This window comes from Paroedura picta, chromosome 18 (genome assembly GCF_049243985.1).
Source record: "Paroedura picta isolate Pp20150507F chromosome 18, Ppicta_v3.0, whole genome shotgun sequence".
Lineage (NCBI taxonomy): Eukaryota > Metazoa > Chordata > Lepidosauria > Squamata > Gekkonidae > Paroedura > Paroedura picta.
The window spans coordinates 18317567-18344807 of NC_135386.1; the positions used below are offsets into that span (position 1 = coordinate 18317567).

The 27241-nt window shown below is 51.5% G+C and overlaps 1 protein-coding gene across 3 annotated transcripts in view; it reads left to right on the forward strand.

Moving 5' to 3' along the window:
* The first annotated feature begins 11342 nt into the window (after nt 1–11342).
* Nucleotides 11343–27241, forward strand: part of PIAS1 (protein inhibitor of activated STAT 1) — a 36200-nt gene continuing 20301 nt past the window's right edge. The window contains exon 1 of one of the 3 annotated variants that reach the window (XM_077317826.1): nt 11343–11422. In XM_077317826.1, the coding sequence (XP_077173941.1) occupies nt 11399–11422 (24 nt within the window). In that variant the 5' untranslated portion in view covers nt 11343–11398. Of the gene's footprint in view, nt 11423–12108; nt 12129–17961; nt 18105–27241 lie in introns of those variants that run through there. The other 2 variants (XM_077317828.1, XM_077317827.1) reach the window with 2 other exon arrangements.

Genomic DNA, 27241 nt, shown 5'->3' on the forward strand with positions numbered 1-27241 from the left:
AAGAAGAAGAAGAACCCTGCTTTCCACTACCCCAAGGAGTCCCAAAGACACCTTTCCCTCCCTCCCCCCACAACAGCCACCCTGGGGGGCAGGTGGGGCTGAGAGGAGCCCAAGGCTTCATGTCAAGGGGGAAACGGCCTACACGGTGCCAGCCCTGTCCTGCGCCCCGAAGAATGCCTGAGGGGAAAGGCCCCCCCTCTCCCGCTTCCTTGTCAGGCAGCCACCTGCTCGAACAATCGTCCACACGCATCCCGGAGTTAAAAATAAAATAAAAAATGGAAAGCCCCCCCCCCCCCCCAGGATGGGTTAGACGGGATTAGTGTGTTCACACCACTTAAGTGCTCATTAAAATCTACTTTGCTGCCTGTAAAATGTGGCTTCAAACGACACAACGTATTAAGTGCTTAATACCCTAGAAATTATGAAAGTGATCTGTCCTGCGCAATATGAAATAATTGGAGGGAAGGGGACGTGGGGAGGGGGGGAGATGTGGCAGGCTCCAAGAAGAAGAAGAAGAAGAAGAGCTGGTTCTTATATGCTGCTTTTCCCTACCCGAAGGAGGCTCAAAGTGGCTTACAGTCGCCTTCCCTTTCCTCTCCCCACAACAGACACCCTGTGAGGGAGGGGAGCCTGAGAGAGCCCAGATATTACTGCTCGGTCAGAACAGTTATATCAGTGCCGTGACTAGCCCAAGGTCACCCAGCTGGCTGCATGTGGGGGAGCGCAGAATCGAACCCGGCGTGCCAGATTAGAAGTCCGCACTCCTAACCACGACACCAAGACCCTTCCTGGAGGAGGCCAAAGGAAGGAGGCAGAAAGCAAAGCAAAGAGCCTGGCCAAGCAGGAGTTTGGCCTCATTAAGAGGCCAGGGAGGACTCGGTCGCCAGAGAAACCCCTTCCTGGATCTGCCAGATACCCACAAGGCCTGCAGAAGTCCAGAAGGGGGTCGGTGGCTGTCTGGCATGGCTTCTGTTGGCTAAAGCTACTGGCCAGAAGGGGCCAATGGCTCTTACTGGGGGAGGTACCCCCATCCCCTCCCGGGCCAACCGTGTCCCCTGGGGGGAGGCAGGACTGCTGGACTGGAGTCCGGGGGCGTCTAGAGACCAGCAAGATGCTGGGGCCTTCCTCAGCTGCAGCTGCCGGCCTGGGATTCCCTCCCCGGGACCCTCGCCTTCCCGGCCTGTGTGCATGCGTGCCTGCGTGGAGGGAAGCACGGCTTCCTCTTGTGGCTGCCGCCTTGTGGGCCCTTTGACTCAGTGCTCTGCTTGTTGTTTTGCATTGAGGCCAGGGAATCCGCCGGTCCCTCAGCCCCCAGGGAAGACAGATGGCAAATGTCCTGGACTTGCGGGAAGGGTGGGGAGCAGGCCCTGGCAGCAGGGACCTCAGCGGAGTCGCCAAAGCAGCCCTTTTCTCCAGGGATGTGTGGGGGGGGGGGGGTTGTGCCCAGTAGCCCCCTGATGGGTTTAAATGGCAGTTGTGGGGCTCATGGGGCCAGAGAGGGTGTTCTCTCTCTCTCTCTCTCTCTCTCTCTCTCTCTCTCTCTCTCTGGCCTTCTCCACTGAGCTCTGGGCTGCAGTTTTGGGGGCTTGACTTAGGTAGCCGTTGCCTCTCATGGCAAGGATTGGAGGGCGGAGCCTACGAGGGCCCACCTCTCCCCCCCCCCCATCCAGGTTCCAATCCAAATCTCCCGGAATTTCCAGCTCGGATGTGGCACCCCTGGAAGTTTCAACGCTTGGCAGAAGAGGAGGGCTGGCCGCAGGCCCCAGGACAGCCAAATACGGCTGAAGGTGACGGCAACAGAAGGTGGCAGGAAAGTATATTTATATATTTAAGAAGGTTCCCATGGGAGCTGAGCCCCCCCCCCCCCCCCGCCAGCCCCTCTCCTGCTGCCTGACAAGTCTTTTGAGGGGGTGGGCAGGGCCAGGCAGGTCTTTGGCCCAGCAGGGCTGCTGACTGGCCTTTGGTGGCCGTGCCCACTCCCCAATATCAGAATCCCAAAGGGGCCCCAGGCTTGGGAAGGCTGGGGACCCCCAGGTGAAGAGGTCGTCTCCTTAGTGGCAGGTGCCGCCTGCAGAAGGAAGGGTGCCGTGGGCCAGTTGTCCACCAGAGGGCGATGGACCCTCAAGGAGCCGGCCAGGCTGTGTTCCTGCAGACCGGTCAGAAAGAAGGCCGGAGGGGAAGGGGGGCCTTTCCCACCAGATCCCCCCTCCTCCGAGGCTTTATCGACAGCCCGATCAGTGCGGGGGCCTCGAAAGACCAGGTAAGCCGTTGGATACCGTGAAAACGAAGAGTCATAAAACCACAGTTTGAATAGAAATCTACGCGACACGTATAAACATACGGCTATTGTAAAAAATGCACCAGGATTTATTTCCCTGTGCGATTTTTGCAGCACAGGGTTTGCCGGTGCTTCGGGGAAGAAGGCCGTGGGGATCCCTGCGGCACGGGGCCCTCCTCAGGTCAGTGGGAGCAGCGAAGGAACAGGGTGCCCAGCCAGAAAGAGGGGCCTGCCGTGACCTCTTGCCTACGGTCTGCCCACGAAGGCGGCTTTTTCCGGGCGTGTAAGGACAGGGTCGCCATTCTGACAGCTGGCTAGAAGCCCTAATGGGTCCTTTGGCTCAGCAGCAAGAAACCCCAAGATGAACCAGGCAATGCGCTGGGAGCATTACGGGCATGTCGTCCCTCTGGCTTCTGCTCTTGGTCCAATGCGACTGAGGCCAGCTGCCACGCCCGGGGTGTGGGCGATCCCGTAGAGGCTGAGGTGGCCGGCCAAGGTGCCCTGCCCTCCCCTCCCCAAGCCCATCCCCAAATCTACAGGAGCTCCCCAGTGTGGGTCTGGCAGCCCTCCCCCCTCATCCCCTACCCCTGCCGATGGGGACTCTGGCACCTCTACTCTGGAGCCGTGCTTTGCCCAGTTGAGGCACCCCTTCTGCTCCCTGTGGGCTGGCTTTCGCAGCAAACAGAAGGGTCCCAGGCTGTCTCTCGCCCCCTCCCCTTGCTGTGCGGCCCCTAGCCTGGCTTTCCAAGGGCGACCCTCCTGCAGCGGGGCCCTTTTCCTGGGATCCCGGGTGCCCATCGTCCTGCCCTTGAGCCCCCTGCGGAATCCATCTCTGTGGTCCGGCCGGGCCAGGCGAGACCGTCATCCAGAGGCAGGCGTTGTTCCTCCGAAATGTCCGGTGTCTAGCCCCGGAGGGGGCTTTGCAGATCATAGGATGTTCCAGACGTGGTGGTGACCCGAGGCCAGCTTCCTGTGTCGCAAACTGGGCCTGGGCTTTGAGGGATCCGCTTCTGCAGGGCCGCTGGGCAGCCCCTTTCCCACGCCTGCCTTTGATCCCTGCTCTCTGTTCTTTGGGGGCTGAAAGGCACCCAGCATCTCAGGGTCACTCTGCAGCTGGGGCCTTGGGGGACTGCGCAGGACTGCCTCCGCTTCCCAGCAGCACTGCAAGGGTTAACGCTCTCGCAGCCTTTTGGAGACCACACCAAAGAAATCAGGACAAATATTATTCCGCACTCTGGCTCCATCGCAAACCACATGTGACTCAAAGGGGAGGCCAAAAGCTTTCTCCTTCGTATTTTTGTTCAGAAGGGGGTTGTTATTCCTGCCCGTCCTTAAACAGATCCTGTGTGCAAATGTGTGTGCGTGCGTATTTTTGAGGGCAAGAGGCCTTCGGTTCACCCCGATAAAATGCCTGAAGAATCTCTTGGGAGAATGGGACGGGTCTCGTATCCCGCCCACCTCGTGGGAAAGGACAGAGGCATACGAATGGAGCGGACAGATGCAATCATGTTGGCCACGGAGGGGAGGGGGGGAAGGAACATGTGCATGCGCTGTTAGAGCATTTATTTCAAATACTCCTACCTGGATGGCCAAGGCCGCTGGCTTTGGCTCTGAAAAGAATCTTCCTTAGCACTCTTGTTAGTCCCCAAGGAGCTACTGGACTCCCATCGAAGAACTCGGTATGTTTTGAAGCACCCTGGGATTCATCTTCTTGACCGTTCATTTGTTCGTTCATTCGTTCATGCTTAGATTTATGTAAGTGCCTTTCCCAGCATAGCTGGCTCAGGGGTTTTACATCATTTATATTACATAATAATAAATTGAAGTTAAACCACAAAAAACGGGTAAAAATGTAAACAAACATACAGTTGTCACCAAATGTCTAAAATATTGCCTGTTATTCCACTCCTCCCATTCCAGGGGGTCTTGTAGGAGGGGGCCATTCTGATGTTGTTCTACCATTCAGGGCCCCCGACCAAATGCCTGGCGGAAGAACCCCGTTTTGCAGGCCCATAGGAACAGAGCAGGCTCCTGCAGGGCCCACAGCTCTTCCGGGAGCTCAGTCCACCAGGTGGGGGCCTGGACCGAGAAGGTCCTGCCCCCCACTCAAAGATGCTATTTGGCCTGCTCATGCTCTTTGCACTTCCTTCCTGGCACCTGTAACTCTTAAAGCCGAAGCCAGAGACTAGAGTGAACTGTGCAAATAGTGAGTTGACCCTATATCATCTGATTTTTCTGGGTTTGGGTTTTCCCACATTTGGGGGTCCTGTTGTTTAAAATGTGCTTCTTCTCAAGATTGAGTCCCCCCTCCCCTTTGTTGGAGTTACAATGCCTTGTAATGCTGCTATTATCTCCGTAGGTGGTGTTATTGAGCGCCATCAGGGGACAAACGCAAGCGCTGGTTGGTCCTGGGTGGTGATTCAGGGTCTTGGTGGGAGAAGGGGGTACCATTTAGCGGGGAGGGGGCAAGACTGAGTCTTTGGACAGGAAGCAAGGAGAGAGCTACCAGGAAAAGGAGGGAACCTAACAGGATAAAGGGGGGGGGAACGACCTTGTGGGTTTCATTACAATCCAAGTGCTACGATTAACAAACACAACCCAGATGGGGCTTTGCTTTTCTTCAAACTCGCAGAGTGCCTTCTGTCTTTGCAAAGCCAAGGAACACCATTCTGCTGAGCAAAACCTATTTCCCCCCCCCCCATTGTTATGAGTTCTTAATCATTTTTTAAAGGTTCAGCATATAACCGTACGTCCTGTAACAGCCGAGAGCCGATAAAGGGAAAAACTGTCCGTAATTAACTGCCAAACTATTTGCTTCTATTTGTTTGTGGGACAGATTGTCCAGAACGCCCTGGAGGTAGCGAGTGTGCTCCAGTTGCCTCCACGGCCCACAGCGTTAGGTCTTGCACAAGGGCCTCTGTTCCCCGGAGGAAGGGAGAAATTGGGCAGCCTCCGATTCTCGGCCGCTTGCTTTTCTTGCCCGCAACCGATTTGGACTCTGGTTCTTCCTGGATCTTGAGGCAACCTCAGGACAGCTCGCTGCTCTGGGAGGGGACTGTTGAACTTGCTGCCCGGTGGCAATTCAAGAGATCTGTGGGTTGGGAAGAGAGTGTTTCTGTGAGAAGTCGGAAACTTCTCCAAACCAATGGAGAAAGCCTGGTTTAAGGTGTTACAAACGAAAGATCCTGCAGACAGACAGGCTTTGGAAGACCTGGAATGGCTGTCTCCTTGCCGATGGGGTATTCCAGGGGTAGTCAAACTGCGGCCCTCCAGATGTCCATGGACTACAATTCCCAGGAGCCCTTGCCAGCATTCGCTGGCGAATGCTGGCAGGGGGCTCCTGGGAATTGTAGTCCATGGACATCTGGAGGGCCACAGTTTGACTACCCCTGGGGTATTCGCTTAAGGCGATTATTGGACAGATGTATGGAGAAGAGGTCCATCGGTGGCTGTTAGCCAGGGTGACTAAAGGGAACCTCCATGTTCAGGGGCAGTCTGCCTCTAAATCTGAGTGCGAGGAGGCAATATCAGGGGAAGGCCCCTATGCCCTGTGTGTGACTGGGTAGTCACTGGGTGGGACAGGAGGCTGGAGGAGATGGACCGGCAGGGCTCTCCCCACGCAGAGTGTGTCTTGGAAAAGGCATTGGAAGGCTCTGACTCTGAGCAAACGGAGTTTTGCTTCACCCTGGGATATCCCCAGTTCCCTTTGCCTGATGCTTTTGCTTCTGTTAGTAGCTCAGACACTGGGGATGCCCCAGCTCAAGGGGTCTTTTGAGGGGGGAAACGGCCCATGCCAGTATTAGGCCTGGTGCAACCTTTACCCAAAATCCCGTTGTGTCGGGCTGCATAAGACTCCGGGCATCTTGGAAGCAGCTGGTCAGAAGACAGGAGGGAGGGGGAGAGACCGTGTGCTTGGGGCCAGAGGGACAGACAAAACGTTCTTTGTGAAGGGAACTGGAGATTACGGGAAAATAAAGGAACTTGCCAGACTCAGATAGAATTTGTAGATTTGAAATATGTTTGAGGGGCTGGCTGTGATAGAAGTGTTTTATAAAATCCATGCCTCTTAGCAAGTTCCTTTGATGCAAGTTCACCTCTTTTGCTTCAACAGCTCCTGCTTCAACAGTCAGTGGCTCCTTGCTATGATGCCTGAGGGGAGCCTCCACATTCAGAGGCAGTCAATCTCTGAATCCCAGTACTGGGAGGCAACCTCCAGGGAAGATCTCAGCCTCTGTGCTCTTTCTTTGGTCCTCCAGAGGAACTGCTTGTCCACTGCATGAGACAGGAGGCTGGACTGGATGGGCCCCTGGTCTGATCCAGCAGGGCTCTTCTGATGTTCTTAAGATTACCTGGATGCTTAGGATGTCTTCATGTTTTCTCTGCCGGGAGCGAGCACCTTCCAAGTCGAATCAGCCTGTTCCCCTGGTTTTAGTGCCCCATAATTCCTTGTGTGATCAGCACTATCAATAAGCCAGGCAAGGCTTAAATAAAAATGCTTTGCTTTGGGCCAGCCGCTGAAAAGGAGAGCTGCCTGCCCAACCTGCGTTCGCTTTCTCTTTTGCTATTCCAACACGATCTGGCTGGCAAATCACAAAGAACAAGCTTCTATAGTCCTAGGAGCGCGGCAAGACACGGCCTTGGTTCGGAGACCTGCCAGCCCACCAGAACTGCCTTCGTCTTTTGCTGGCTTTCCGACGTCTCCGTTTCCTTGCTTCCCACTCTGTGTGTGTCAGGCAGCGTGCCACGATCCGACAGGAAGCAACGCTGATCTCCAACAGGGCCCGGAAAACTAGAGTTGCTAATTATATTGCGGTAAATACCTGAAAATTATATGTGCGTTGTTTTTGCAATACCGTGTGCTGCTATTTTTGAACTTTGCATTGTTGCCCTGGGTTGGTGGAGTCATGCTCTCACTGAATCCGAAGTCACGATTGGACGTTGTGACGGCAAACCACCTCTGCTCCTCCCTCGCCCTGAAAAACAAACCGTAGGGGGTCGCCTTGAGTCATCTGTGACTTGACAGCACTTCCCACCCCCACCCCCACCCGGATCCAGGTCCCTTTTGTACCCTCGAATCATTCTGAGTTCCCTTTGTGTCGGTTTCCACTCGGGCAGAACAAATCTGCTAAAGCATTTAGGATGCTGGATACTTGAGCTCCTTATTGGAGTCTCGAAATAAGACCTAGCAGAAAGAGGATCCCTGTCTTTTCTTCTGGAAGGGACTCACTTTATGCTCCCTTTCATCATGTTTGCCAGGTTATTGTCCTTTATCCTGGGTGATCTGGAGGCATTTCATAACTGCTGTCATTTTGGAAAAAAGAAAGGACACCTGAAAGTGAAGAGCACCCTAGGATAAAGTCTTTGACTTATCCATGATGAAAACTCAGGACACTTTTATTGGCATAGCTCCACAATGAAAGCTTTTTAAAATCCTCTTTCTGTATTGCAAAATATGCTGTATTTAAAAACACCGTGCACCGGTTCATCAGATAAGACAAGCAATTCCTTGACTAAGGGACTTTCTAATGAACTCTCCCAGACACAGAAAAAAATCACTTCTTTATGGATTTGCTAATGAACTCTTCCCAGCAACAGGAAAAGTCCTTCCTAGTTCCAGTCTATCTTTGGGGAGACACCCACTTAAGTCAGGGACGAGATTCGCCCCCCCCCCAATGACATAAATAAAATGATGAGCACTGAGATTCTTGTTGTGCCCTGCCTCTGAAGATGCCAGTCGCAGTTACTGGCGAAACATCTGGAACCAAAACTGCCAGACCATGGCCACACACCTCAGAAACCCTCCAACAACCAGTTGTCTCCAACCGTGATAGCCTCCGACAATTCATTAGGCAGTATTTATTTAATTTGTTTATTGAATTCATTTAGACCCCGCCTTTCTCCCCAATGGGAATCCAGTCCTCACAACAACCCTGCGGAGTGACCAACCACCTCTGCCTCTCACTTGTCTCGCTGGGGTGACCGTACACCCGCTGAGACCTGGCGGCACGTGATGTCCATACTGAATAAAGGAGCCACAAGCTATTGGTCACGAACGCTGCAGGAGAATTAAAACGATCCGCTTTTAAGGGGTGAATCAATATGAAATAACGTTTGCGTTACGGATGCTAGGCAGCGTTACCACCGGATGGTCTGGGTGTCATGTCCTCCCGTTTGCTTATATCATTTCATGGCGTTCAACATGCATTTACCTGGAAGTAAGTAACATTGTCGTAAATGGGTACACTTATTGAATCGATTTATTTGGCAGGAAAAGGAAACGGCTCCCCCAGCTGCACGCCGGCCACATCAGCAGGGACCTGCAACGGATGCAAGAGAGGGCCTGTTTTACGGTCTAGCCTGAGCCAAACTTATTTGCCCACTACTAGACGCAAAGCCATAGTAATGTCGTGCAGAGAGCGGACTAGAGACCTTCTGTTGGCCGAAAAGCCTCAGAATTCTCTGCTGGCGGCGGAATTTTGTGCCCCCGTGATCCAAGCTTGACGTAAGGGCAGGAAACGTGCTTCAAGTTCCAGAAACTGATCCTTTGACCTGTCTCAAATGCGTAAAGTTTCTTTTCATATTTCAGAATATCTCTTTCAGTTTAAATTTTAACACTTTATTGGCTGATCTTTTATCCAAGAGTACCACCAGCTTTTTACTTCTTTTATTCTTGTAGTTTGGTTTATGGCTGTATAAATAAAAATTGTTGTTGACCCCAGGGATGCTGGGGACGGCTTGGCTTGGCTCTCCCCCTCTTGGGCCCTTTTCCTTCCGGAAAGCAGCCAGGAGATACCGGGGACGGTAGCGGGAGGGCGGGTGGGGGCCGGAATACAACAGAAGGGACTAAAGTTCTCCCCCAGGCCTCCTGCTGACTCAGCTGCCGGTGCTGCTCAGGCGGGTCTTTCTGTCCCCCCCCCCCCCCCCGGGAGCTGGCAGCAAGCAGAGAGGTGGGTGGGTCCCTTGAATGGCCACGGAGAGGCAGTGACCTCAAGTGGTAGGTAATGTTACGAAGGTAATGTTAACAGAGCCCTAGGAGAAATTAAAAAGAGTGTAAGGATCTATAGCTATGTAGGACAAGCTGAGGATCCTTGGTTGTTTGGGTGGATAGAGGCTGGTTAAGAAGGGTTAGAAATAGGAATCATAATAGTCCTAACATTGATCTGATTCTGTTGTTTTATTGAAAGTAATCCAAACCTATGGTCTGTGGGCATTTCTTGATTTCAGAAGAGAAAGCGCAACATTATTATGGAACTTTGAACTTAAATCGTACAAGAGTATTATGAATATACGGCAACATTTGTACTGTATCAGGAGAGGATTAAACCCAGTGTGAAAGAACAGCAGTTTTACAGCACAAAGGTTACTGCATATAGGATCTAACAATTATAATATATTTATAAAACTTGTGTATTGATATGCACTTTAGTATTTTTGTTAAAAATACTTTCATATGGGAAAAAATCCCATGAAAGAAGGTGGGCCAAGAGAATTCAACGGCACAGGGAAAAGAAGAGGCCGAAGTGTAAAGTTTCTTTTTTCTTTTTTCCAGAATATCCATGCCTTCACTCCTTATAGCGGCTTCTGCCAGAAGTTGAGGAGGCATCTTACCTGCCTGCTCTCTCATGTATATACTTCTACGATTTTATAAATAACGAAAACTCAAAGTATAGCATCCCTAAGTATATCAGATCTTAAAACTGAACAACTGCACTATTTATGGGCGCCCTATTCTTATCAGCAGAACTACTAGTTATTGAATTGTTTTAAACTGTGTGATTATGTTATAATAACTGCGTATAAATCTTTGGTGTAAATCGCCCGGAACCTGCTGTGCAGGGCAGGGCAGCCTAAAAACCAACCAAACAAACAAGGGGGACTGATCTCTGAAGATGGGTTACAATTCCAGGGGATCCCCAGTCCCCACCTGGAGGCTGGCATCCCAAAGGAGCATTGACCGCTGTCGGCTGGGGATCAGCTGTAACTCCACGGGAACTCCAGGCCCTGCCTGGAGGTTGGCCACTTTCTCTGCTGCTCTCATGGCAATCACTCACTTTCTTTCGGTTTACACAGAGGGATGCACACTCAGGATTGAACCTTGGCCTTGGACAGAGTGGTGGTTCTTGCCAATTTGGATTCTTTATGGTGGCCTCCGCCTCTGGAAGGGTTACCATATATGATTGGGAAATTAGCATTTTGCGTTTCTTGCACCATCCAAGAGATCTTATTGTAACACCAAATCATTATACGTGTTCCTATATTTTATGGCACCTCCGCTGAGGACCAACTGGGTTGAAAGGTTTTCGGACAATGGTACAACCGCTGACTGCGGGAGAGACACTGCACAGATTCGGGTGCTTCTGCTCCAGCGTTGTGCTTAAACTGGATGTGCAGAGCAAATTTTGAGTGCAACGCAGTTTCATTCAAGTCATGCGCTTTCCTGTGCATGCACACCCCTCCAGATACAGTGTCTTCTTCACGTGCAGATTCAAGCGGGTAGCCGTGTCGGACTGTCTGAAGACCTTTAAGACCAACAAAGATTGATTCAAGGCGTGAGGTTTCGCGGGCGAACTTGCGCCTGGAATAAATCCTTGCTGGTCTTAAAGGGGCCGCTGGACTCTGATTTTGTTGTGCTTTTTAATGTGCACTTGGGGACAAACATCTGGATGTCAATTTTGGCATGTTTTGCTGCTGGGTTGCACTCCTGCATTGCCCAGGGCGGACCCTAGCCCTCTCTCGGCCGCGCCAACCTGGCAGGGCTGTTAGGCGGACGACAGGGGCTCTGCGGAGGTCCACGGACTACAATGACCATGAGCCCCTGCCGCACGGCAGGGGCTCATGGTCTTTGTAGTCCACGGACTTCCGCAGAGCCCGGCTTGCCCCCCCCGGGAGCCTAGTCCGCCCGTCCGGAGCGTCCCCGAGGCCGCAGTGAAGAAAGCGCGAGGCTGGAGCCCGCCGACCCCCGCGCGGCGCCCCCTCCCCTCACTCGCCCGCCCCGAGGCCCGGCGGGCGGACAAAATGGCGGCCGGCGCGCGCCGCGGATTCAAACGCAGCGCGAGGGGCGGGGCCGGTGGGCGGCGGCTTCCCGGAGGGGCCCACTGCGCCTGCGCCCCGCGATTCAAGATGGCGGACAGTGCGGAACTAAAGGTAGAGGCGCAGCTCCGAAGGCCCCCCCGCCCCTCCCCGGGGGGGGAAGAGGGGGAGGAGGAGGGGGCGGGATTGGCCTGCGGGGGGGGGCAGGGCAGCAGCACCCCCTCCCTTTCCCGGGGGGAGAGCGAGAGAGCCCCCCTCCCCGTGGCCCCCAGCAATGGGCCCCCTCCCCTCCCCCTCCTTGCAAAGGCCGACAGGACCCCCCCCCCAATTGCCCTGCAGCCCCGAGTCTGGCCTGAGCCCCCCCCCCCCCCCGTGCTGGAAGTTGGAGGGCGCAGCTGGTGCAGCTGGAGCCTTTTTCTTGGGGGGGGTCCCGGGCTCCTCCTGGGGGGGCACTTTCCAAAGTGCTTTGAGCATGAAGTTGCCCGGGGGGGGGGCTGTTGGCTGTGCATTGCCCGCCCAGGGTGGCTCCCCCCGCTTTGCAATAGAAAACCCAGTGCGGGGGGGCCTGCTTTCTGTGCTTTGCAAGGGGCCCCTTAGGAGGCCGGCGTCTGATTGGGGGTGGGGGTGGGGGTAGAAATGGTATCGGGTGCTTCTCTCTCCACCCCCAACACGCCTCCCCCTCCTTCGGGTTTGGCTTTCGGAAGGTGGCATCTCATTTTGGGGAGATTGTTTTGGTTGTTTGGTTGCTGCCCGTGGCCCATCTGTGAGTGGCAGGGCTGGATGCAGACTCGAGATCCCTGCAGCAGGCAAGGGGTTAAAGGTGTGTGTGTGTGGGGGGGGGGGTGAACTCAAAGGGTGCCTGCCCTCTGCAAGGGTGCAAGCAAGCACAGGGAAAGGCCTTGGATATGCCTTGGGAGAGGCACCCTGCACTCAGGTGGCAGGGCTCTTTTAATAAAAGGGCAGGTTGGCTCAGAAGGAAGATGGGATGAGTTTCATGTGGATTCTTCAACTCTTTGGGAGACCAACTTTCTCAGCTCACCGTCTTGCCTCTTCTCTGAGTTGCAAACTAAATTGCTCTCCGCTTCTGGAAGGGAGAGCAAAGGAAACCTCCACCGCTTTGGTTTCCTGTTCTAGAGGCAGGGGGGGAAACCGAAAGTGCTTAATCTAATTTCTGTTCCCTTTTCTGCTCTGGCCATTCCATAATGTTGTCTCCAGGCGTGACAATGGGTGGGTGGGCCAAGCTTCTATGAAGAACTGCGTGTAAAAGTTCCAGTCAAATGTATTTGCAACCAGTTCTTCATCCTCAACAAGAAAATAGCTTAATAATCAGAGTCTTGAACCAAGGACTCTAAACAAATGGGTTCTGTTACATGGGGATCATTCTAGTGTTAAGATACTACTTCTTTTCCCCATTCTTTAGTATTTGTCCATTTTTGCTCAGCGTGGAAGTATTTGAAAGGGTCCAGAACATTTCTTAACAGATATATCCTGGTAGTCTGTGAGTGCTACGCATTAAATGTTAAATACTGGCAGATCCTGCCTGGTATCAATGGGGATAGATGGCTTTACTAAAGAGGAACAAACTGTGTCTTGTATTATTTGGTAGGGAGTTGTTTGCTCCTGCACCCTACAGGTTTTTATGATCACGAGGCTTTGTAAAGCAAAACTTTATAAGAAAAGTGTTTCTGTTTTTTAAAAAAATGTCCAGCCTCTTCCCTGGAAAGGCCCAAGGATGCCCATGTGTTCTTCTTCTATAGTTATTATTACTAGGTACGTCAAAGGTGTCCCTATTATTACACTCGGATGTAGTAAGCAATGCTTGCACAGATTGTGTTTCTTTGAAGGGCTCTCTCTCCTTTTGGGGCTTTAGAAAAGGTGATTCGGCCCTTTGGTGTTTGTGTACACAATGATGGCAGCTCTCTTTGTAAGGTAAAGATGAATGGGGCCCTGTTTATAACCTCCGTTGCCTTTTGTGGTGTTGGGGGAGGGGAAGACATCTTGCGGGTCTTGCAGTCAGAGACTTAAAGGAAGATCTAGCGCCCTGGTAATGCAGGCAGCTTGTGGTGAGCATGGAAGAAAAGGGTCTGTTTGTTTCTCTCCGGCACTTGGGGTTGCTGCATTAATCTGTGCAGTAAATACAGCTGCAGGGTATTGGCTACTGACTCTTAATGGCCTGGGTAATATGTTGACTAGAGATGTTTTTAAAGCTTTGTTGATGTGAACCCTGCAGATCCACCTTCATCTTTCACTTAATCCTTTTCTCTGTGTGTTTGTGAGAAACATAAACTGAGAGCTTCAGAAAACTGCAAGACATCTAACGGATGGCAGATAATTTTCAATTAGACTGGAGTCCAGTAGAGACCAGATCTCCTGTTCTACAGCAGACCAAGACAGCAGCTCTCTTCTGAAGCTCATTTTCAAGAGGTGGCATTGTGGGCCCTCCCCCCCCCCCCCCTTACGTGTAAATCTCCATCCCTTTGTCCCCTTTTCTTCCTCCTCTACCTTTTCAGTTTAGGTGTTGTTTTTCTTTCCCTCGTTCTCGCTTCTCCCCCAGTACTTCATTTCTGCTGTGGATTCCTGTTGCTGTTTCGATTGTTAGTTGAATGAAATTAAGGCAGTTTAAGTTGGTGCGACCCCTGGGGTTTTAGGAGACGCAAGAGGGAAATGGATTTCATTTTGTCCGTTTCTCCATCCTCCTTAGGGGGAAAAGGAGTTTACGGGTCTGACATGGGAGAAGCTCTCAGACTGCGGGGGGGGGGGGGGGGGAGGAAATCTTCCCTTTTTATGCTTGGGAGGGTGACTTTGGGCTGCCAGGATGAGTCGTTCCACTTTAAGAATGGGTAGCCTGACTTGGCCGCGGTCTTTGCCTGTTCCCATCCGAGTGCCTCGTTTTCGTATATTTCTCATCATCCGCACATTGTGAAAGGGGAACGCTGCTTCTGTGGCCGTCTTCCTGTTTGCAGAGTGATGGTGGGATTGGAGGTGGGTTTGCGCGTCTGTGAGGAGGAATCCTGTTGGGAGTGTGGGATGGGGCAGGCAGCAGGCAGGCCTGTAGTGTTGGGGGCCGATTCATATCTCCAAGGAAGCGGGCTGGGAGGCCGAAAGAGGAAGGGGAGCTCAGCACGATCATTTGGATGCTGGGGTAAGATTACTGCTCCCTGGACAGTAAATAATGGCTGCGGGTGTTTTAGTCTAAATTGAAATCTATTGACCCCTTGAGTTATTATCCCTTTTAAGGCCAGATACTTATTTATACTATTATATTCCTGCGGACTGCTTTGAGAGCCAGTATGAGCTGATAAGTGTTCGTGTATACTGTTCCCCTTTTCTACCTATATTGGCTCCCAACCGGAACATGTTAAATACGCACACAAATTACATGATGGTTTCAGTGCAAACAGGCCTTGGTGTGGAGGGGTTCTCAGCCGGGCTGAGGGAATACAGGGAATTCTTTCTCTGCTGTTGGTCCTGTGGGTTTATGTTTCCGAAAGCTAACTTTAGGAGAGACAAAGGTTGCAGTCCCATTCATTCGATGAACCCCAAAGTAGGGAGTGCCTACTTCTCTTGGCCCCATTCACCTGTATGTGCACATCTGCATCCTGTAGAATTGTGTTGCTAATTATCACAAAATTGCAGAGGGGGGAAATCAGCTTTCAATTTCTTGGATGTTTTATTCATACTGTTTTTTTCGATCTAATATAGAGCTGATTAAATGGACTAATATGGTATAAGTAGCCATTTATGAAATGGATTCTGAGAATATTTGCATCACTTGTTCAGCACTGTCCTAAGAACCCTACTGGATTGGACCAGTGGTTTATTAGGTCTAGCATCCTATCTTGCATGGTGGCCAACCAGTTCCTCTGGAGGTCCAACAACCGGGCAGAGGGTCTAAGGCAGGGGTAGCCAAACTGCAGCCCTCCAGATGTCCATGGACTACAAGCAAATGCTGGCAGGGGCTCATGGGAATTGTAGTCCATGGACATCTGGAGGACCGCAGTTTGGCTACCCCTGGTCTAAGGCCTTCATAAGAACATCAGAAGAGTCCTGCTGGATCAGATAAGTGGTCCATCTAGTCTACCATCCTGCCTCACACGATGGCCAGCCAGCTCCCCTGGAGGGCCAGCCACAGGGCAGAGAAGCCGAGGACTTCCTAAGGACATCAGGAGAGCCCTGCTGGGTCAGACCAGGGAGGGTCCATCTAGTCCAGCATCTTGCCTCTCCGAGTGGCTGGCCAGCTCCCCTGGAGGACCAACCACAGGGCAGAGAGGCCAAGGCCTTCCCCTGATGCTGCTCCGGAATGGAGAAGCTCCGTGCCTCTAAATGTGCAGGTCTTTTGATGGGTCCATGAATTCCCCATTCCTAATTACTCTTCAGTGTGATGTGTGTGTGTGTTTGGGGGGGGGGGGGGGGGCTCATAAGCTATTTTAAGGCCTTGCTAATGGGAGGACATATAAATGAACAATTAACTCTGGAGTATTATGTTGTGATTTTTGCGCTAATGTCTCTACTGAACAATCCCTGGCGATCATAACTTTTTATATCTAGATCAAAGACGTGTGTTTAATGCTTCTCAATTGTCATTCTCGATGACGATCTCCGTAGCTGGTATCGGGAACCCGTGCGCGGAGGCTTCCGTCGCCGTTCTTTCATTTTAAGGAACTGCCTATGGGGATTAATAAGATCCCTGATGCTTCTTGTTAAATATGCTTTATCGTTTCAATGAGGCTGGGGGGGGGGGACAAAGCCAGCCATCCCAGCGTCTAGTTGCTGGCAATCCGCGGCCCTCGTCCTCTTCAGAATCCAGCAGGTGCCGGTTCATCTCTTAAAAGCAGCGATTGCAGACTAGTGCTAAGTTCAGGTGGGGTGTAAGCCCCAAACAAGAAGGTGCTTGATTATGCTTTTCAGTGGGGGCAGAATGATCCTTCCACTCTTGTTTGGGGTCAGGGGCTCCAGCAAAGCAATTTAAGAAGTCAGTTGCCAATTTCTGGTTTTATTTCTGGTGGAAATGACTTGTGTTGTAGAACTCCATTTTCAGTATTGTGCCATGTCGGAAGATTTAGTTAGCACCGTGTTCTAATTAGGCGGTTCCCTCGTTCACATATTTCCATTTATAGTCCCCCCCCCCCCCGGCCTTTTTCAGTGCTGTGTGGTGCTTGGGTAGGTTCTGGAGAAGGTGGTTTTCAAACTTCGCAGCCTCTCTCCTATGAATAAAAGATCAAATAACCAGCTGTGTGTTGCTGTAAATATAAGACCCAGCGCATGGGACTTTGGCGTGTTTGCCAATAAAAATTAGATTGCAAATTCCATGCGCTCATAAATATGAATAGTGTGCACGTACTTGTTTGCGGAAGGTTTTATACGTCATTAGGCGTTCTCGTCGGGGATATTTACAGGGGGCAGGATTTCTGTCGGCTGCACTGGCAACGCTTGCCTAACAAAACTTCAGATGCTTGTTTTAAAATAAGGCTTTCAGTGGTTTCAAGGGGAGGCAGCAGAATTTGTTTGGATGCTGCAGGAAGCGCGTGTTCCTTTCTTCAAAAAACAAGCAAACTCTGTTACATTTAAAATCTTTTGTGTGTCTAGGACTCCCCTCTCAGCGTTCAGTGTGTTACACAAAAGTAAGGCCTATGGGTATTGGTGGCATTTGGTTTTCTGCAGTGCTCCGGATCGGGACATGCCACTCAGATGGCAGTGAAAGGGAAAGATGGGAGGGTTTTTTTGAGAAGTAAAAGGGAGCAAAGTGCAGGCTGGATGAGGCTGTGGTTAGGCCGGGGAAATCTCTGCAGAGCAGGGGTGGCCAGACTGCGGCTCTCCAGATGTTCATGGACTACGATTCCCAAGAGCCCCTGCCAGCACCTGCTGGCAGAGGCTCATGGGAATTGCAAACCACGGGCATCTGGAGAGCCACAGTCTGCCCCCCCCTGCAGTAGCGGATGGATAGAAAAAAGAGAGGGGATGTTTTGGGAAAGGAAAATGCAGAGCGGCCGGGAGGAGCGAGACCGAGGGGGGGGGCGGGAGGAGAAATCAGGGCAGAACAGAGCAGTAAGATCCACAAACGAGGAGCTTTGTTTATACTCCTCCTTTCTTTCAGAGACTCTCGGCGGATTACGAAATACAAAAACCTGGTTTTAGTCAGAAAGTCCGTCATCCAGTCTAGGACCAAGATTACCGAATTAGAGGACGGTGTAGGCAGAAATATGCTTCGAGGCAGGACGCGCCATGAAGAATTCAGAACGAAAGGCCATGCACTAAAAGAAAGGCCGCACAAGCGGTAAACACAGCCGTCCGCTGAACGCAACCTCCTGAGCTGTTTAATAATGCGGAAGGGACTGTGAGTCAGGGCAGGGCTGTGCTTCACGGGGAATTCTTATTATTGTTTTCCTCTGGGTCTCCGAATTAGAGGCCGCTGCTCTTAACCACGACACCAGGTTGGCTCTCAGCTAAAGCCAGGGTTGCATTGGGGAGGGACGTACTTGTGGCTGTCTACCTGCCTTAACTGCCTGCCCCAGTTTCCACCTGTTCATAGCAGAAGGTGTACTTTACAGTCTGTGATACAAGAGGGCCTCAGGTGAGTCACAGACTGGATGCAGGTGTCCAACTTCTTGAAATTGTTGGTGTTTGACTAGTAAAACCTGCAACCTTTGTCGTAGATCAAGATGAGTAGCCGCGTGAGTCTGTCTGTAGCAGGGAAGCGAAAAGAGCCAGAGTCCAGGAACGCCTTCGAGACTAACAACATTTGGGGCCGCGGAGGAGCTTTCGGGAGTCCCTGCTCACTTCAGATAGGTCAGAATGGGTGAGTGTGTCTGGAGCAGGAGGAAAGAGCACCTCCAAGACGAACCAAATTTGCGGCAGGGCTGGAGCTTTCGGGAGTCACTCCTAATTTCTTTGGGAGACATTTCTCATTTCTCTAGCTCTTTTTGAACCTTTGTTGTCGTTCGTCAGGTATCAGCTTTGTGGCTTGGAAAATAGTCCTCTGTACTTGTTAGCGTTTTGTTGCATTTTGGGCTCTTCCTCCTCCTCACAGAAATGATGCTAACTCTTAAGGCCGATGCATTTGTGTCGCTGCCTTCCTCAGTCTGCTTCTGATCCCCTTCAATATTTCTTGTCATCCCTGTGAATTGTCATTTGTGAGCGGTCAGCTGCTGATTGACTTGGATTTCTTCTTTGAAAGCCCTCAGTCAAGGACTGCTGGGCGGGCAGGCTTCATTTTTCATTTTTGCAATATTGCCCAGTTTGCCATTAGGGTGCTTTGTTGCTGATCCTGCGCAGAGCAGGGGGTTGGACTAGATGGCCTGTATAGCCCCTTCCAACTCTATGATTCTATGATCCTGCGTTGAGCAGGGGGTTGGACTAGATGGCCTGTATAGCCCCTTCCAACTCTATGATTCTATGATCCTGCGTTGAGCAGGGGGTTGGACTAGATGGCCTGTATAGCCCCTTCCAACTCTATGATTCTATGATCCTGCGTTGAGCAGGGGGTTGGACTAGATGGCCTGTATAGCCCCTTCCAACTCTATGATTCTATGCTTTCGGATTCTTTGCTGCTTGCTTTGGTAGAAGTGCGCAGTGTGTCCTGGAACGGCATTTGGCTGCAGGAAGCTATGGTTGAGCACCGCTGGGTAGCTAGATGTGTAGAACAGAACTCTTGCCTGGTATGGAGGTTTGGGTTATGTCAGGGGTAGTCAAACTGCGGCCCTCCAGATGTCCATGGACTACAATTCCCAGAAGCCCCTGCCAGCATTCGCTGGCAGGGGCTTCTGGGAATTGTAGTCCACGGACATCTGGAGGACTGCAGTTTGACTACCCCTGGGTTATGTGACAGACAACAGTGCTTCAAGGGAATCATGCATTGCCCATCCAGATGTTGGGCAATGCTTGTCCCTTTTGTGAAGAGGCCTGAAATAACTGCAGCTTACGGTGTGCAAAAGTAATAGACAGAAATGACTTGCAGTTTCCAAGCCAGCTTGGTGTGGTGGTTGGGAGCGCGGACTTCTAATCTGGCGAGCCGGGTTCAATTCTGCACTCCCCCACATGCAGCCAGCTGGGTGACCTTGGGCTCCCCACTGCATGGATAAAGCTGTTCGGACCGAGCTGGAATCTCAGGGCTCTCCCAGCCTCCCCTGCTGGCCTAGCGGACACAAGTACTGTGGTGTGAGTGTGCCAGCGGAAGTTTTAATTTGTGATCCGTGTAGCTCGGACGCTTTGCTGAGACAGAAGCCCACGGCCGTCCCAGCAGCTGCAGACATCTCGTGATCTCCAGTCAAGGCTCTGGGCTGCTGCTTGTGGGGTTTTTTGAAACAGTGGGTCTTGAGTTCAAGTGCTTTGGGCCGGGAAGATTTCTTGTCGCATTGTGCCAGTATTACGAGGAGGCCCTGAAGTGGAAGGCTGAAGGAGGCCAGGCCGTGCGCCAAGGAAGGCTGAAAAGGCATCTCGAGGAGTCTTTTCCCTTGGAGTTGCTGACTCTGGGAGGAAGCTGGTCAGGGGAGATCTAGGGAGTGTGTGGTTCAGCACCCCAAAAAGACTCACTCCATTCATACGCAAGTTGCTTGTAATGGTCAGTCTTAAATCTTTATAAGCTTACCTTACCAGTAAACCCAGTTCAAAGCTTTTTGTGTTGATTTCGAAAGCCGTCGTGTTTTCTATTCTGGTGTGTATATGTGGATCTGATTCTGTTCATAAATACAAAATGTTTGAAGTCCAGGTCTTTATTTAAACCGCTTTTATGCTGCCCTTCCACCCCTGATCAGGATCCCAAGGCAGTGGACATAAAGGTATTAAAACATCTGGACAATTAAAAACAACAGTTACGATTTTACAGAAATACAGTCAACAAAAATAAAAAACACCAGAACTGGGAGGTAGGCCTGCGATTGTTACTAGGTGTATGCCAAACAAAACAGAAAAGTTTTCTCCTGCTGGCGGCAGAAATCAACAGAGAGAGGGGGGGGGGAGGGGGAGTTTCAAAGTTCGGGGGCCACCATTGAGAAGATCTTTTCTCTTTTTGTGGTGGATTCTCTCCTCCCCCCCCACCTTCTAATTTTGTATTTCCCTGGAGAGATTTAATTAAAAAAATATTTAGTTACCGGTGGTGAAAGTAATTTATTTACTGGTGTTGTGTCTCCCTGGCAGGGCAGGGCGATCTTGAAGCAGATCGTGGTTTTAAGCCTCACAATGACCTGATGTGGAGGAACTAGCTCTGGTGACCCGTGAGGTGTGAATGCAACCGAAGTGGAGGGAGTTCTCCTGCAGCTGCCTAGCTGGGATCCTGAGCAATGTTTATATCCTAGTTAAGATTTCTGGCTTGCAAGGGGAACTGACTCCTGCTGGGCATCTGCATTTGTCCATCTTCGGCCAGCCTTAAATCCTGATTCTTTCCTCACTCCTTGCGTGGGAAAGGCCTAAAACAAGTTGGGTTTGGGTGCAGTAGTTTTAGCCACGACTCAAGGGCTCAGATGTTCATACGGGTGCCTGAGGCGTCTTGGCAGTGAGAGTGAACTCTGCTGGAAGTGAACATGCTCATGTTTATCTGTGTTCCAAGTTAAAAAGCCCTGTGCAGTGCGTGCAACATCTGGACCTTATTTGCAGCTACAGATCACTGTTGAGACTCTTTGGCGGAGTTCAGCATCCTCAGTGTTAGAGAAGAGCTTGGTTTTCGGAGGGCCCGTGGAAAGAGACTTCCTGCAGCTCTGGAATGCACGCTTCTTCCCATTCAGCCCTGGCCGGTGGTCCGTTCCTCTTCCCTAAGCGTCCCGCTGTTCTCCCATGTTTGTTCTTGTTCTCGTCTTGCTATCATCTCCCCTCCCTTGATCCTGGCTCTCGTCCTGTTTCTTCTCCTCAGATAGATTTTGCTGCTTTCAGCCTCGTCCACCCCCTTTCGTACCATCGTCCAGGTCCTGCTTCTCACCTGCAGTTCCGTTTGATAGTCTTGCTCTGAAGTTGTTGTGAACAGCTGGTGTGGAAGGCCATGCTCAGGTTGCTCTCCTTCACCTGCATGAGCTCTTCTAGCTTCTTGTTGTGTCTCTTCCCTAAGAGTGGAGCTGATCCTGTTGTTTCTCTCTCCTTCGTAAGGACCGGACTGATCGGCATGGCCTTCTCCCTCCCTCCCTCCGTATTCTTCTTTCTCCCCTGCCTCCTTGGGCAAGACAGAGGTTAGGTTGAAAACACTCAAAATAAATATCTCATCGAATCCTAGAGTTGGAAGGGACCTCCAGGGTCATCTAGTTCAACCCCCTGCAGAATGCAGGAAATTCACAACTGCCTGCTCACCCACAGTAACCCCAATCCCATGCCCAGATAATGCCCCTCCTTCCCCCCAAAAAACCAGAATCTCTGGCCTCCTCCCACCCCAAAGTGGCAATCCCTTCTGCCCACCCTCTTACAATATGCCCAAGTCCACAGATTCTTGGGCTTTTATGTCTTTCAGAAGCAAAATAGCACTAATATGGTACCTCTCCTTATGTAATAATTGTGTGGATGCTAGTTCTGTTATATCTTGCTTCTGGATCAAGTGGCTCCAGGAGTGGTCTTTCCTGTTGAAGGGAGAGAGCATGAAGGTAAAAGCCCCCTTTTTCATTTGCAAAAGGGAAATCAATGTAGCAAGCCTCTTCCAACGCCCTGAAAGTGTCTTTATTCCCCCCTCCCCTTTTGTCTTGACTCTTCTTAATTCTCCTCGGAATGCACCAAGACTGTGTCGAGCGCTGATGTATTTTTCTGCGATTGCTTGTCTTTAAATTAGGCTAACAAACAGCAGCGTAAAACGTCTCCCATCTGCAGGGCCGAGGACAGCAGGGGAAATAGCGTCTGGCAATGCCGGCAGAGATGCCTTGATTTTCCTGGCGCTTAAATGAAAGGAGGCCATTATCCCCCAACTTTTGTTTAATACCAAAAATAACCATAAACTTGAGGCCATAAATAAACCTTCAGCATGTTTTCGCTGGCAGCGTAACACTGGGCTTGCATCTCGTCATCCATCGGCACGCGGAGAACATCCCTTTCACAGCTGCTTACTGTAAATGAAGCCCAAGGAGGAAGCAGTCCTGGGTGGATCGGGCCGAACTGTGCCACAGAATCTAGGGTTCCGCTTAGGGACAGCCAATTTAATAGGATTTGTGCCATCCCTGAACTCAGGCGTAGGTGTGGAGCGGCTTTCGTTGGGAGTACGGCAGGAATTGGCTCTTGAGTGGCCCTCAGTGTGCGGAGGGCTGTATATCCAGACACCTTAGAATGATTCGAAGAATCTGCACCCCACGGTCCATGCCTGCTTGGTGCCACATTGGCGGTGTTGGTTCCCCCTGCCCTCCCCTGCACTGGCAGGCCCACAAGAGAGAGGGAGGGGGAAGAGGAAAAGGTGACCCCCAGCTGGTCTTGGGCACTTTGCCTTGAGACAAAGATGAAATCTTTCCATAGCCCCAGCAGTGTTTTGAATTTTTGGTTTAGGCATCAAGCTTCAAGGACCGGTTTGTTAAGCTCAAAGCCAACCTAATTTGCATCTGTAGTTTACGCCGGCCTGTCCTGGTCTCGGTTTCGTTTTGTCCCTCACCTGTAGGAAAGCCTCAGAGACTCTTGCGCCAGGTGAGTCGGGTCCTCAGGGCCTCTTGTAGCCTCGTGGAGAGGAATGGATGGGTGACCCTATCTTTGGCGTTGGGCTGTTGGAAAATCCCTAATCAAGCCGATATGTTCCAGAAGTTTGCAAATAATAAAAATATATAAAGAACTAGAAGCGCACTTAATCATACCGTTAATCGCCCTGAAATGGGTTAGCCAGTAGGCAGCACAATTATCACGTCCTCCACTGGCCAGCAAACAGCAGACGTTGGTTGGTCACAAGGTTGGGGTTTTGCCGTTCTCAGTGGTGCAGTAATGACCCCATAGCTGCAGTTCCTGATGGCGGCAATAAACCCGGGACATATAAGCCAATCTATCCATAGGTCTCTCCTCTCGTGATCGTAAATCCAGCAGACTTACAGTGGAAGAGTTCTTAGTCTGCCTTGGACCTTGAGGGGCTTCCTTGAAGGCCTGCATCCACACGGGTGATGTCAAGCCAACAACCAAGTCAAAATAGATCGTATTTGCGTGGGGCGACAAGCGATGTTCCTGACCCACCAGAGAAATTCTGCCACAGCCAGCTGCTCTTCTTCTCCAGCCCAAAGTTGCACAGACTAGCGCGTTCCCTTTTCATGCACTTTGTTTGGGTGCGGAAATGTGGGGTTATTCGTATGAATCCGCCTTACACTGACTCAGATGGATGTCACCTACTCCCTACTCCTTGCTGAAGAAGCTGGGAACTGAATCCCCTCCTTATCGCGCATTTCTTGTTTCTCAACCTGCATGGGTCAAGGGAGAAGAGCCGCCTTCCCCCTCCCCTTTAGTGAAGGGTGTCTTCCTTGAAGGTGCGGAAGCTGCGGGGGGGGGGGGTTCATCGCTGCACTTCCTCCCTTGACTCCTGCTCCTTGTGGCGTGAGGGACCCAGGGTCTGTGGATTTTCCTTGCCCTGCCTTTTCCTGCTCATGATGGCTTGTCTAATCCCTTACTAATGGCGAGCTTAGGTTATAAGCTTTTAAAACGGGGTTTAAAAGTGACATGCGTGAAATAGCAAAGGATCGTTTATTCTTCGTGAATTGTTTATTGCAGTCCTGGGCGTCCTTCGCTTGAACCTGGCATCCCATTCGGCTGCCTTGTAAAAGGATGAAGGGAAGGAGCAGATGCTAGTCAAATGGAACATCATGTCTTGTAACGCATGAGATTTTTATCAGGTCGCCGCTTGGTAAGGTCTTCCCCTGTTCTTAAGGAAGGAGGAGCCTTGTGGCACCTTAGAGACCCAACAAGTTTCTATTCTAGTATAGGGTGTCGAGGACAGGAGTCCACTTTGGAAGAGGCGTGTTGTCCTCGTTGGACAGGCATTAATATACAAGGCTTGTAGCCTCCTTCCTGCACTGCGTCCACTTACAGTTGGCCTGCGGCATCCCCAGGAAAGGACTCTCAAGGCAAGGGAGAAGCAGGGGTGGTTGGCCATCGTCTCCCTCCGCAGAGCCTTCCTTGGTGGTCTCCCACCCACCTTCTGACCCTGCTTAGCTTCTGACATCTGACAAGATTGGGCTATACCACTGCTGCTGTCCCTCATTCCAAGGCTGTAAGACTCTGTGCAGGAACCAGAAGCCGCGATGTGTGGGGCATGGTATATTCTTGGGGAGAAACAAGGATAGGCGGAGGAGGAATCTTTTCAGACAGGGGACTGGATAGCTCTGGGGGCCTCATCGCACTTCCGTTTGCACCGCTGTGGGCCGGCAGGGTCAGGCAGCAACGTGGCTTGGCCCATTTCGGTAGAAGGCCTTTTTTACAAAAAGGACTGGGTAAATTGGCAATCCATGGTTAAAATTGCCGAATGAATTTCAGGACTAAGGAGACGGAGCTGAGAAAACAGGAAGGCCGCTACTTTCCCACTGCAGAGCTTTTCAGAATGTTTCGCAGGTGGATTTTTGGTCTGACAACTCTGATCAGTGTTCATTGCCAACCATTCTGGCCCCTGAGCCCTCCTCCCCCGATGTGGGGCAAGACCTCATGGATGCTTTGGAGGGGATGGCTTTCCGCCAGCTCTTCTCTCTTGGGAAGGCAGCAGACTCCTTGGCCCCGGAAGAGTTGCTGTGCCGTCTTCCAGCCTCGCTTTTCCGAGTGGGAGGCTCAGTCCTGTGATGGGCCCGTGACCCTTCAAGCGGCCGGAGGGCTTTGACAGCTGCCCACAGGGCAGGGCGGTCCGGCTCCACGACAGGGTGGCAGCGTTTCTCATCAGGCTAATCCGGCTTCCTTAGCTGGCTCGTAGCCGCCCTCTGGGTTGTGGCTGTGCTTGGAAACGGGGAAATCCCTTTAAAAGACTGGCAGAAAAATAGGATTTGTAGAAGACGAGCAGCAGGATTAATATTTATATTATATATATATCAATATATATGTGTGTATATATACACCACCCACGCACACACTTTTCTCTACTGTAATGGGGTCTTGAAGCAGCTTCCAATCGCCTTTTCCTCCCTCTCCCCACAACAGGCACCTTGTGAGGTAGGTGGGCAGAGAGAGGCCTGTGAGAACCTGGGTGCTGGGGCCTGGGTCCCTCAGCAGGCATCGGGTGGGGAACAGGACACTGTTTTCCGGTCTGCCTCTCCAGTTAGCAGCAAGGCACCACATACTCGCTTTTTGCTGGGCATCTTGGGAGGCCGCTGATGTTTACCTGAAGAAAATGTGCAGGTTTCAGGAGCTCTTGATGCCAACGCCACAGGGGAGCTACCTGCAGCCACACTCCTGGATTCCCCAAACTCAACAGGGTTTCTCCCCAGGAAATGCACTTCCACATTTGCCCCTCTTGCCCTGCTGGGCTTTTCAGGTCACGATGCAACCCATGCCACTGAGATGGCCTTTTATGTCAAGCCGTCTTGTAGCAAGTCAGGCCGCTGGTCAGTTTAGCTCAGTCTCGTCTGCTCTGGCCAGGAGCTGGTCTCCAAAACCACTCCCAGACTCTGCTGAATACGAGGCATCTGGCACGTGTGGCACATTGTGTGCGGCTCAGCCATAGCCTCCCTTGCGATGGGACTGTGTTTTCCTCACTGCTTGGTGAGTGACGCCCTTCCCATCGGGGAAACCCAGCCCTTATTTCTTGCCTGTGGACTTCTTGGAGGAGTCTGGTTGGCTGCGGTGGGGGAAGAAGGTTCTGAACTAGATGGAGTCCAACTGGACATGCCCCAAAGTTTTCATCAACATTTGGGGCTGCACAAGCGCCACTCGGTTATTTTCAGTGCCAGAGGGCGAGGCATCGAGAGCACGTCCCGAAATATATTGGTTAATAATGACCTCAAGGGGCTCTGTAAGTCTTTGTTGGGCACGTCAAGTAACTCACAAAATAAAGAGTTCCGGTATACCACAGATGGGACGAGAGAGAAAGCCGAAGCTCAGAAACTTGGTCAAGGTTTTCCGCAGCGGAGGAGACATGCGAGATCCACGAGGGTGTGGCGCAGTGCGGCCGCGTGAGTTTCTAGGAATCAAGATTCTCTGGTCGTGCGTGAAATGCGGGCTTCCACCACACAGGAATTGGTGTTTGTCTAAAGTTATGCTGCCGAACTGGAAAGGTCGGGTTCTTCATATCCAGGTTCAGCGTCGGATTCATCTCACGAGTCCCTGATTGAGTGTAAACAAGCCGCCTTCTGGCTCGACTGAAAGAGTGGGCAGACACCCCCCCCCCGAGCACGGTTTGGGAAATGGCCCGCCTTCTCTTCCACTCACCACGCTTAAAATTGTGCAAGGGTTTGCTTACCCGTGCGTTTTGGAAATGAGGATATCGGCAAAACAGCCCGCTGGGCTTACGTAGCCAAAGGGGAGACCGGCCCAGTCCTCGATCGTCCAGGTTGGATGGAAGGAGATTAAGAAATTGAGAAGTGGTTTAAGAAAAAGATTATGAAATCCGGCTGTTTTGGAGATTGGGGGTGGGAGGAGTAGGGTAGAAATCTCAAAACCTGGATTTTATTAGCACAATTTGTGACATCCTATCGTGGATTCTGGAATCGGTTCTCACCCCCAACTTTGTGGTGATTTGAGCTAGGGCTTGCTTTTTTTTTGCCTCTGATAGTGCTAAAATGCCTCCATGGTGCATGCTGGCAGGGGCTCATGGTACTCGTAGTCCACGGACAGCTGCAGAGCCCCAGTTCGGCCAGGCCAAGCTAGTCACAGCGATCTTGGCTCTGTGGGTGCCCAAGTAGAGCTCCCGCACACACAGCATCCCCAGATTCAGAGAGCCTGCTCTGTTGCCCAAAAATGTATGTGAAATCTCCATTTTGTTTTCTGTTCAGCTCACTCGTACCAGGATAGTTTAGTCCAGCAGTTCCACATGAAAATTCAAGAGAAACCCTAAATTATACTTAATTTCCGATGCTTGGTTTAGACTAGAGA